At 39.7% G+C, this 11,950-nt stretch overlaps 1 protein-coding gene across 1 annotated transcript in view; it reads left to right on the top strand.

Moving 5' to 3' along the window:
- Positions 1-1,586: 1,586 nt before the first annotated feature.
- iars1 (isoleucyl-tRNA synthetase 1) overlaps positions 1,587-11,950 on the top strand; it is a 100,679-nt gene continuing 90,315 nt past the window's right edge. Inside the window, exons 1-3 of the mRNA XM_084394935.1 lie at positions 1,587-1,648; positions 4,603-4,726; positions 8,686-8,842. Coding sequence (XP_084251061.1) covers positions 4,608-4,726; positions 8,686-8,842 — 276 coding nt within the window. The 5' untranslated portion in view covers positions 1,587-1,648; positions 4,603-4,607. The remainder of the gene's footprint in view (positions 1,649-4,602; positions 4,727-8,685; positions 8,843-11,950) is intronic.

Raw genomic sequence — 11,950 nt, 5'->3', positions numbered from 1 at the left:
CCGAGCCGAGACGAGGCGAGCTGGTACTGTGTAGTGGAAAAGCGCCATCAGATGCACAATAGTCATACATGACACAAATCACAAACAAAATGCATAAAGCTTGTTTATTTTGGTCTAATCAAATTCTCATCAAATTAACTTTTAAAACAACCTATGGGCAATTTTTCTACCTGACCTATGTAAATATAAACAGCAGGTGTAGTAATTTATACTGTAGAACTGTGTGTAAATCCTGAGTTGAGGGGTCCTGAGCTGCAGAAGGCAACCAGTTACTTATAGTGCGGCGTTTTGCATGGCGTCCCCATTGCGTATAGCAACGCAATACGAAGTGACTGTTCGAAGGGGAACTACTCGGTTACTATTGTAACCTCAGTTCCCTGAGAGTAGGGAACGAGTATTGCGTAGCCGGCCGCACTATAGTAACCTGGCAAGTTGTCGCTTCAGTCGTTAAACCTGCTAAAACAGCGTTTTTCGGGGACTAATAAAAGAATAATATAGGCTAAGGCCGCGGAAAAGGAACTTTTCCTCTTCGGTCCCCCTACAGGTTGGAAGCGGAATTGTCCATTACCGCTGTCGTAAATAATTTCGCCACCCGCAGCCGACTGTCGCACGCACACTCTCTGTTTATCCAGCACCGGCTTGGAATGAACGATGTCCACTGACAAGGTAGAGTATGTTGCATGATTTCATGAAAGTATGATGTATTGCGACATCAGAAACGAAGAAAAACAAAATAATGACTATTGTAACGCTTGACGTAAAGCAAGTCAAATTTGTAGTTTTCTTATGTCTCATTCGAACTACAGAAACGCGACCCGGTGTGGTTATAGCAGATATAGGGCTGCAAAGCGAATCCAGAAGTGCCTTTAAGCCTGTTACGACTTGATGAACCGCTGATAGGATTTTGGAAACATTATTTTAAGGTAAAAAATGTTCCTTAGTGTTGCTTTAAATTATGATGTTTATTCCTCCAAACAAATTTAGTAAATAACTCGTTGATTTTTTTTACAAATCGAATTTTGAACAGAAAGAGATAAAGCTGGATAAACAAATCTTGATACCCCTTCTGCTTTGGTCAATAGGACTCTGCCTATATAATAGTCAAGTCTCTTTGAAGCCAATTATTAAAGATGTTTTGAGGGTTTTTTTTAAGTGTGGGGGAGCTTTTATGGAAGCTTTTTTTTTTGGAATTAAATTTTTAAGACGTCACAGTTGCATTTTACTGGTCTTAATCTTAAATTATTTTAATTATTACTAATATTTTTTTTAAATCTAGTTTTCAAAGAACAGCACGTCAAATACTGTGCTCTTCAAAACACAGCTTGGATTTTCAGTGTATTAATTGCTGAAAATTATGGACAAGTAAAAAAAAATATATATATATATATATATATATATTACAGGAATATATATAATTCTGCATTGCAAGGACTCTGATAGTAAGATACACGCACACACACACACATAATAATCTAAAATCTGACGAATCATTAAATAAATCTTACTATATCAGTGGACATCACTGATCTATATGATGATTATCATAGACTTTTATTATGAAAAGAGACTCTTGTATGATGTCCAGCGCCACAGTTTCGCTCAGTTGCATCATTTCCGCTTTCTCTGTTCACCGGCTGAGGGTCCGCATGTGAGTCTCAACTGACACTTCATCTTAATTCAGAACTTATACACACACTCACTGCACACATAAACTCACTGCTTTGTGTTTATGGATCTCATATATATAACGTTAGAGAAATGCGATCATAACAGCGGCGAACTGTGATTGTAGAGACGAGCGCGCGCTCGTGCCCGTGTGTGATGATGACAGATAGTGATGCAGCTGTATTTATTTACACTTCAAAGTAACTTCATCATAATATCCATAAAGTGCTTTGTATCATTTAATACCAAACACCTTTTTTTTCATTTTTTTTTTTTAAGAGAGTAGATGTGTATGTTTGAGACAGTTTGAGTATTTCGTCCTTATAAATGGTCTGTTCCTCTGGCAGTGCATTCATAATGTTACAACAGTGTTGTTGGTTTAGTGATTCAGATGTTTATGAACCTATCCGTTTACATTCATTTCTATGTTTTATTGTTATTGTTGTTATACAGATAGCAAGTCAGGAAAGTGAAACTGAAATTGGAAACCCAATGAATAGATGCAAATCTTGTAGTTGTTGAAAAGTCTTTATTTAAAAGCTGCAGTCCGTAACGTTTTTGTTTTCAAAATGTATATTACAAGCGAGAATCCATTTTCCAAACCGTGTTTTTGTCTTATCCTTAATCACTACCGTACATCTATAATAAGTGTTTAAATTGGGACTATTTTAGACCAGTCGGGTCGCACCACTGCGGAGTAGCATGACTCCTCATACATAAACAGAGAGATGTAGATCCGGCTACAATATTCTTCCGCAAGACGCATGCAGTTTCGTTTATTAACGTTATTAAAAGTTAAATAATAAATAAAATAATTAAATAAAAGTTAAAACCGTTTATTAAAAGTTATGGACTGAAGCTTTGATAAAAGTAAAAATAATAAAAAAACACACACACTCTCATGAAGAAAATTATTTTGAATTATGCAGATAATTTCACCCACATTTTCGTTATCATACACAGCTTGTCCCAAACCCGAATGACTTACGTTTTCTTTTCGATGAATGAGGACTGATGCTTTAATGCTTGAAAAAAGTATGTAAATGTACCATTAAAGCATCTTAACAGTGGTACATATGACTTGTGCACTATATATTATAATTATAATTCTTCTGAAGTCATATGATGCTTTGCGTGAGGAGCAGTCCGAAAGTTGTTCACTGTTATTCATAAAATAATGTAATGTAAGAAAATATGATCATATAACACCGATTTTATCATCACTGCATTGGTTACCTATAAAGTTCCGTATTAATTACAAGGTATTGCTACTGACTTATAAAGCCCTAAACGGCTTAGCTCCAGTCTATTTAACGGATCTTCTATCGCCCTATAATCCATCGCGCTCTTTAAGATCACTAAATTCAAGGCTTTTGGTCATACCTAGGATATCCAGAACCACCAAAGGAGGGAGAGCATTTTCACATTTAGCTCCAAAACTCTGGAATAGCCTTCCTGATACTGTTCGTTGCTCAGACTCGCTCTCCCAGTTTAAAACTAGATTAAAGTCGCATCTCTTCAGCCAGGCATTCATATAATATTTTTAATCTTACAGTCCAATTTACAATCCGGCCTCTAGTTAATAAACGCCAGAGGAGAACTGGCCCCCGACTGAGCCTGGGTTCTCCCAAGGTTTTTTTTTCTCCATTGGGTCACCTGATGGAGTTTTAGGACACTATTAGGTCACTTGATGGAGTTTTTCGGTTCCTTGCCACTGTTGCCTTTGGCTTGCTCAGTTGGGGATATTCTGGATATCTAATTTGATTTTATCAATAAATTCCACTAGAAACAAACCTTGTTGTATTATTTTAATTTAATACTGTGAAGCTGCTTTGATACAATCTGTATTGTGAAAAGCGCTATACAAATATACTTGACTTGACTTGACTTGACTTAATCATAAAGTCGGCATGAGACGGAGCTTGCGCTAGTCTTTTCTTCCCTTATTGTGTCGTGTATGTCCGAGAGAAAAGCTTCCGGAACAAGAACAGATGTGGGCGGGGCTTGATTGTGTCTGTGGGGAATTGATTGGATGGTTGTGGTTTGCTATTGGCTGAACTCATGTGAGTGACAGGTTAAAGCCCCGCCCACATCATCAGAGAAGAGAAGAGATGCTGCAAGAGGAACAAATTCTGATTCAAGATTACCAGGAACATGAATTTAAAACAATAATCATGTGCACCGATAAGTCATAAATACTGCAATATTCCATGAATTTTTTTATTTTTTTTAAATTTCATGGTGACTTTAATTGTTTTGCTGGAATAAGAAGCTTAATCTGAAACTCACTTCTAGAGAGCTTAATGTCTCCCTGAAGTCAATCATTTTATCCCTAAAACTCATCTTTGATCACCAAAAGGACACATTTAAACGTTTTTTTTCTTCTTTATGCCTTAAATTATCTTGAATATAACTTGACACCCTTGCCTCATTTAGTATGCGCGGTTCTATGAATATGCAAATGAGCCCCGCCTCCACTCACTCACTCAGCTCAGAGATCCACTGGTTGACGATCACACGTTGATCTGATTGGTTACAAGGTAGTTTGTGACGTCAGAAACACCAGCGATTTCAAAGCGTGTTTTTGAGACTGTCTTTGGTTCACTGCAGTTTTAAGGAGGAAATACTCAGCAATGGTGTCGACTTATGAACTTACACATGCTTTGTCTTAAAGCAGATTAAACACACCACATAGACACATAAACAACATTAAAAGCTGGATCTTCACCACAGGGAGACTTTAAAATGAGTTTCGTCAAGCGTGTGTGTGACTGATGGAGTGTGTTTGTTGTGTTGACGCCAAGGTCATGGGTTCGATTCCCAGGGAAAGCAAGAACTGATAAGAATGTAAATGTGTACCTTGAAATGCAATGTAAGTCGCTTTGGACAAAAGCGTCTGCCAAATGCATAAATGTAAATGTATTATTTGTTGTCTAGTCAGAATGGTGGAAGCCGTGCCAGAATCCATTCACTTCCCGACGGAGGAGGAGCGAATCCTGGAGCTCTGGGAGCAGAAGAACTGTTTCCAGGAGTGTCTGAAGCAGTCCAAGAACCGGCCCAGGTGAGTCCTGGGTCATCACAATCACGCTTAGTGTAGTGAATAGGGGAGAGTGGGGTAAGCTGTGCCACTTGAAGTTGTCATTTAGACAGAAAGAAGTAAAGCAGCACTGCTAGGTATTCGGTTTAAAGTTTAAAGGTTCACGATTTCGATTCTGCTTATCGATTCCAATAAGGTAAAAAAAAAAATTAGATATCATTCACATTTAATTCTAGCTGAATATCATGAACAATAATCAACAGGCTAAAGAACATTTGCCTTTGGTTTGAAAACACCACAGAAAAACAACTAGCCTAGCTAATATACATTTCAAGCATTATTAAAGACAAGTAAACAACCAGCAATTCATAAAGAACAAATTAAAAGTGTGCAATCGGAACAAATAGATACAACCGAACGAAGATGCGACTGAAATAAACAGTGTTTTTTAAGATTTTCTGGTATTCAGGTACAGAAACTGTAATCAAATGTAAAATACCACTGCACTTAAAATATATATAAATATGTAAAAATAAAATATACATTACAAATATAGTTAGAAAAGTTATTCAGGCAAGAACGAGTGAATTTTCTCTTTGTCTTTTGTTGTTTGATTAGTGTTATTATAGAGACGGCAGCAGGAATATTAGGCTGCTGTCCCTTTAAGAGCTGCTCGGATCCAATATACTGATACACACATTATTTCGAAAGTCATATTGCAATGCTAAGAGGAATTGAATATGTTATATTGGTTTATATTGAGGCATTGGATTGTGAAAGATGTACGTTAGTCTTATTCTGTTTCACCCCATTTACATCTTCACAAAGCAGCCTGGAAAAGGTTTAATATCTTTCGTAAACATCGTTTCCTGCATTTGGAGGCAAAGTTCACTGGCACTTTTGAGCCACTTGCACATCTCACCCCAAAGTGTGCGTTTTTAAACAATGCTTTTAATAATAATTAATGCCTCGATGTTTATAAATGCGACAGATAATCCACGGCTAGCTGTGATTTAAACGTGCTCGTGGAGGCAAATAACAGCCCGACGCGAAGCGGAGTGCATTCAAATAGTTTAACGCACAGCTAGCCGTGGATTATGCCGCTTATACCATGGTCATTTGTCAGCATTGACAGGTTAAAGCTGTTAATGATGTTTGCAGCGCAATATTTTACTGAAAGGATAAAAATGACGGTTAGTTTCATCAGTTACGGCTCATTAAACCTAGAATTCTGTGCGCTTTAAATCAGACAGAAATAAAGTTGTGCGGTAAGATTTATTTGCATGAATTCATGAATAATCATAGAGAGAGAGAGAGAGAGAGGTGATGCATGTGTGAATTGCTTACAGTTGCTTGAAGTTTAATTGAAGTTTGACATTATCACCTCGTTGTAGAAACTGTGATACATGTTATTTTTTTCTATTCTTTGATGAATAGAAAGTTCAAAAGGACTAGAGATGCACCGATCGACCAACCAGGGACGATTTTCCGCATGATCACGCACCGGCGTCCTCTCACTCACTTGTTTCAGTTAAATAGTGCTTGTATTGTGCATAAATTTTGTCATTCCCGCTGGTTTCAATTACTGATCTACACAAGCCGCCCCTCTCAGTCTCAAGCAGCTTGTGAGTCGCACGTACCAAAACGAGTTACACTGTTAAACTCTTTTAACAGATTACACTGCACTTAAACAGACAAATACACACAAAATGATGTCTAAATGCCCGTCTTGGCAAATATTCAGTTAAGCACAGTCAATTTTGGAACGAAGCTAGTTGAGATAACACACGTTGTGTATCAGTATATTGGATCTGTGCAACTCTTAAAGGGACAGCAGCCTAATATTCCTGCTAATGTCTGTCATGTTAATCAAAGAACAAAAGACGAAGAAAATCTCTGCTCTTGACTGAGTAACTTATGTAACTAATTGTAAGCGTTAATCTGTATTTAAGTTTTACAATGAAGACTATTCAGTGTTATTTTACATTTGATTACTTTAATTTGTTGTATTTCTTACCTGAATACTAACCTACTACTGTTAGACCACCTTACAACAAAACTTAAAGCTGTGTTTGTTTCATAGCTCTCTTTATGCTATTGCATTTATTTGTGCTGTTTGAAATTGGTTCATTTGTTCTTATTTTTTACTTGTTTATTTATGAAAATAAAATTTTGCATTAAAGTAAAGTGGATTTTTGTTTGTATATGCTGTCAATTGACCGTTCGCAAAACCCCGCCCTCGAACGGTCCTCGTCCAATCCTAGCTCAGCAACTGTAACTAAGGAGAAGGACCTCCGTCAAACATTGCGATTTCAGCACATGGTAAAACGATGCGTCTATGGCACCTGCTAGTCTGACACTAGGTACCCCAAAAGTTTAGAGGGAGGGGTCGTTTTTTTCGCCTTTCCAAAACCCAAGACCCAAGCGGAAAGATGCCGACAATGGATTAAGCAGTGTGGGAGACCTCACTCACAGCTAAATGCCTCGAAGATTAATAAGCATACATATGTCAGCGTATATAATAGCCTATATAAGCGTCAGTCACGCCCGTTTCACATATACTCCGTAGTCCGTTTACAGTGCGTTTTTTTTTCCGCACCCATGTTAACAGGTAAAGCTTTCACACTGCACGCGGATGCTGCAAGCGTTTCTGCACCGAGTCTTTTTTTGCTGTGCTGCACGCGCTGAATTAAAGTGACAGCGCATGGTTCTTGGTCAAAACGAACACAGATTGACATGAAAATATAATAATCTCACCATAACTGCATTTAATAAAATAAAATGTAGTAAACTCACCATAGCCTAAATGTATTTTTGGACTTGCAGACTTGGAGGAGTTCCGTTTGCACACGCACACACACACGACTTGTTTAAATACATTTATATTGTTAATAAATAACAATAAATTGTTGTTGTACCAGCAATATCTTCAAGTTTTGTTTTTCACTGTATTAATCTCAAATGTCATGATTTGCCAATGCAAGAGAGTAACAGTTAGCCTACTGGCACCTTTTTTCCCCCACTTCAAGCACTGGCCTCGATTGTTGTAATATTCACGTCTTTGCTTATTTTAACATTTTGAACATATCCCTCCATATATTGCAGCCCTTTCTGTCGTGCTCTGGAGGATATGTCTGCTGCATTACTCCAAAACCAATCACTTATACCGGTATGGAGCTCAACCCAGCCATGTGTCTGTTTCTCAATTGTTTGACGGGCGTAGTAACAATAACTAGGGGGCGTGGCTTTTGCGAACGGTCAATTATAGCTCTTTGAAAGAAGAATCGGAAAAAATCGGTTTCGGCGGATCACACTTGAAACGGAAATAAAACGGAAATCGGAAACGGCCGAGAAAATTGCAATTGGTGCGTCTCTAAAAAGAAGAGCGTTATGAAGCTGAGTAAGAGTAAAGACACTCTCCTCTGTGTTTTCAGTCTTACTCGGTTGTGAAGATATTCCGTTGGTTAGAAATTAGTCTTTGAACAGGGAATGTCTGGTCGTGTGTGTGCAGGATCATTACTGTAAATGTAGTGTCGAAGAACTTGATTACAGTGGTGTGACCACTTTCTTTTTGTTCAAGTGAGATGATTTAAATGCATGCTCACATTTAGTCTAGAACTTCAATAACCATCATGTACACACACACACACACACACACACACACACACACACACACACACACACACACACACGCACACGCTCTGCACTTTGATTTGTCTCATTATGAGGCCGAGAGGTGTCAGTCAATAAATGGGAAAACAAAGTAACTTGCGTTACTTATTTGAAAAAGTAACTTGGATATTTTGTTAGATATAATGCGTTGTTTTACGAGTTACTTGAAAAAATAATCTGATTACGTAACTCAGGTTACTTGTAATGAGTTACTCCCAACTCTGGGTGTGACATCATCAGTTTCCTAATGCTCCCTTCTTCCACATGTCTTTTATACATGTATGTTTATGTGTCGTTGATTTGTTTTTCAGGTTCACCTTCTATGACGGGCCGCCCTTCGCCACGGGTCTGCCTCATTACGGCCACATCCTAGCCGGAACCATCAAGGACATCGTGACCCGGTTTGCCCATCAGAACGGCTTCCACGTGGACCGGCGCTTCGGCTGGGACTGTCACGGCCTGCCTGTGGTGAGAATCACTCAACGTCACTTACACCGTGTCCTAACTACAGGCGCCGCGCCGCGTGATAAAAGGCGTCTTTTCTAATTTAGAAACGGTTTCTATTTTTCTGTGACGTCGTGCTGGAACAACAAACACAAAGTGTGGCGATGATGATCTCAGGTGCTGTTTATGTGCTTTTAATGTTAAAAGCGTGTCATGTGACTTTGAATATCATTTAGTGCTCCAGCTTTGTAGCCGTAAAAGCAACAGTGGATAATTCACCTCAGATCTTGAAATTAAACAAATGGAAACAAGAACGTTGAAACTGTGAACAAACAAGTGGATTCTTTGACAAAGATTGTTTTAGTAACTCAGTAGCCTATGTGTTTGAATAATGTTTAAATGGTGTAATATTTGTGAATTTGATTATGTAGCTATTTATCCATTTTCTTGCGAGTGCCGTCAAGATTACTTTCTGGTGCCGTGAGACTCCGCCCACACGCTGTTCTGATTGGCTGACTCCACCCACACGCTGTTCTGATTGGCTGACTCCACCCACACGCTGTTCTGATTGGCTGTGGGTTTTGATTGATTTTTACACATCTCGCAGTCGCGTCTAGTGTGGACAGACAAATTATTTGTCGCTGGAATCTTACCGCATCGCGTCTGGTTAAACCGGCTGGAGAAACAGGGTTCTCGCGGGTCCTTGAAATCCTGGAAGGTTTGTGAATCTGAAAGGCCTTGGAAGGTTTTGGAAAATAAACACACACAGATACACGTCCTTGAAAGTGCTTGAATTTATTTTGTTCAAGAAGTTTTCTGGAAAAAATTCCATGTTATTCCCTCCGGTCCGCTAATGTGTTATTTCGCCAACACGTGGCCTATGCGCACTAGCTTGCTTGATTTACTCTAGTAATGCGCATTTCCGCGTTACGTTAAGTGTTTCCCGCGCTCTCGAAACTACTACGATGGAACCTCAACGTTTTTTACTGGACACAATAAATGTGTTCCCACATCAAGTCCTTGAATTTGAGGGTATTGGACCTGGAAAGTCCTTCAATTTAAAGTTAACCGAGGTGTGGGAACCGTGGAGAAAGATCAGCTCCATCATACAGCTCAAAACAGCCCTAACTTTTGTGAAGTGGTCACTCGCATTTTTCACAGTTGCACAAAGTCATTTTCAGTTGCAAAGTAATTTGAACTTGAATCAAAGAAACTGGGGGGAAAAAAGTACAGTAATGTAATACCATGGTAATTTATGTACTCCAGTCATGCTAACAAACAAGTACCGGGACCAAAATATCTTACTTGTTAATAACAGGCCGCAACGATATGGAACTACAGCTTAGCCAGTAGTTAGAAAAATGTATTTATATTTTTCAATAAAATCTTTCTATCCCCAAAAAAGTAATTGCATGTTTTATTTGCATTTGTCGCTGTATATTGTGTTTGTGAAGGTTTGCTGCATATAGACACTTTAAAGAGCGCTTTCACATTTACTGTTGTTCAGTGAAGTCCAGTCTTTTCGAAAGTAACCCACACAATCAGGAGTTTCGAGACCAGACTCGATAAGATCACAGCGACAAGCTATTTGTCTCTCTACACCGGTTGCAGACACCGCCTAGACTAGCTTTGCAAGTTAGACATCATTTTTTCTTTAAGACTGTTAACAACCTTTAAATCAGTTACATAAAAATGTAGATCGGCCTAATTTGATACTGAAAAGTAAGTCTAGATGCTCCTTAACTAACTTCTACTAGATCTAAAAACACTGTCTTAACATAATGGCTATATTTATGCAACTGGCCCCAGTGACATGACTATGAGACGCGGCAAAATCAATCAAAAATCACAGCCAATCAGAAGAGCATGTGGGCGGAGTCTCTCGGCAGGCGCACTGCACTCACATCCAAGTCAATCAGAAATCACAGCCAATCAGAAGAGCGTGTGGGCGGAGTCTCTCGGCAGGCGCACTGCACTCACATCCAAGTCAATCAGAAATCACAGCCAATCAGAAGAGCGTGTGGGCGGAGTCTCTCGGCAGGCGCACTGCACTCACATCCAAGTCAATCAGAAATCACAGCCAATCAGAAGAGCGTGTGGGCGGAGTCTCTCGGCAGGCGCACTGCACTCACATCCAAGTCAATCAGAAATCACAGCCAATCAGAAGAGCGTGTGGGCGGAGTCTCTCGGCAGGCGCACTGCACTCACATCCAAGTCAATCAGAAATCACAGCCAATCAGAAGAGCGTGTGGGCGGAGTCTCTCGGCAGGCGCACTGCACTCACATCCAAGTCAATCAGAAATCACAGCCAATCAGAAGAGTGTGTGGGCGGAGTCTCTCTGCAAGCACACTGCACTCACAACCAAATCTATCAAAAATCACAGCCAATCAGAAGAGCATGTGGGCGGAGTCTCTCGGCAGGCGCACTGCACTCACATCCAAGTCAATCAGAAATCACAGCCAATCAGAAGAGTGTGTGGGCGGAGTCTCTCGGCAGGCGCACTGCACTCACATCCAAGTCAATCAGAAATCACAGCCAATCAGAAGAGTGTGTGGGCGGAGTCTCTCTGCAAGCACACTGTACTCACAACCAAATCTATCAAAAATCACAGCCAATCAGAAGAGCGTGTGGGCGGAGTCTCTGCACTTTTATTGTGTTTATAACAGAGGTTTTCAACTGATTCTGTTCCAGGGACCACCATTCTGACTAACAAGTAATCGGCGGCCCACTATTGTGTGTGTGTAGTGTGTGGATTCCTTTGTCAGATAGCACAGTCGGACGTCGAATTGAGGAAATGGCATTAAAAAAAAGAAAAAAGAGTTTGTCATGTCATTTTGCTGTGTACTGAACCTATTCACTGCTCCATCAACGTTTCATGCCAAATCGATATATTTCCTTGTTTAAAATGTACTGCAAGATGCAGTTTCTTTCCAAACCGCGATAAGCGCCGAACCTATTTTTAGCCTGAACGCGACACATCCTCTGGACTAATCAGAATTCTCTCTCTCACCCTCAAATCACTCGCGCGTATCGCGCCAGATGCTCAATTCGCCTCATTCGCGCCGCAGGACCTCCAGATGCGCGTAAACGCATCTTTACATTGACTTGACATGAAAATCACTTGCGCCAGA

Source organism: Rutilus rutilus (genome assembly GCF_951802725.1).
Source record: "Rutilus rutilus genome assembly, chromosome: 22".
Classification (NCBI taxonomy): Eukaryota; Metazoa; Chordata; class Actinopteri; order Cypriniformes; family Leuciscidae; genus Rutilus; species Rutilus rutilus.
Note: the sequence above shows the minus strand (reverse complement) of the source record. Positions and strands in the feature narration are given on the sequence as shown.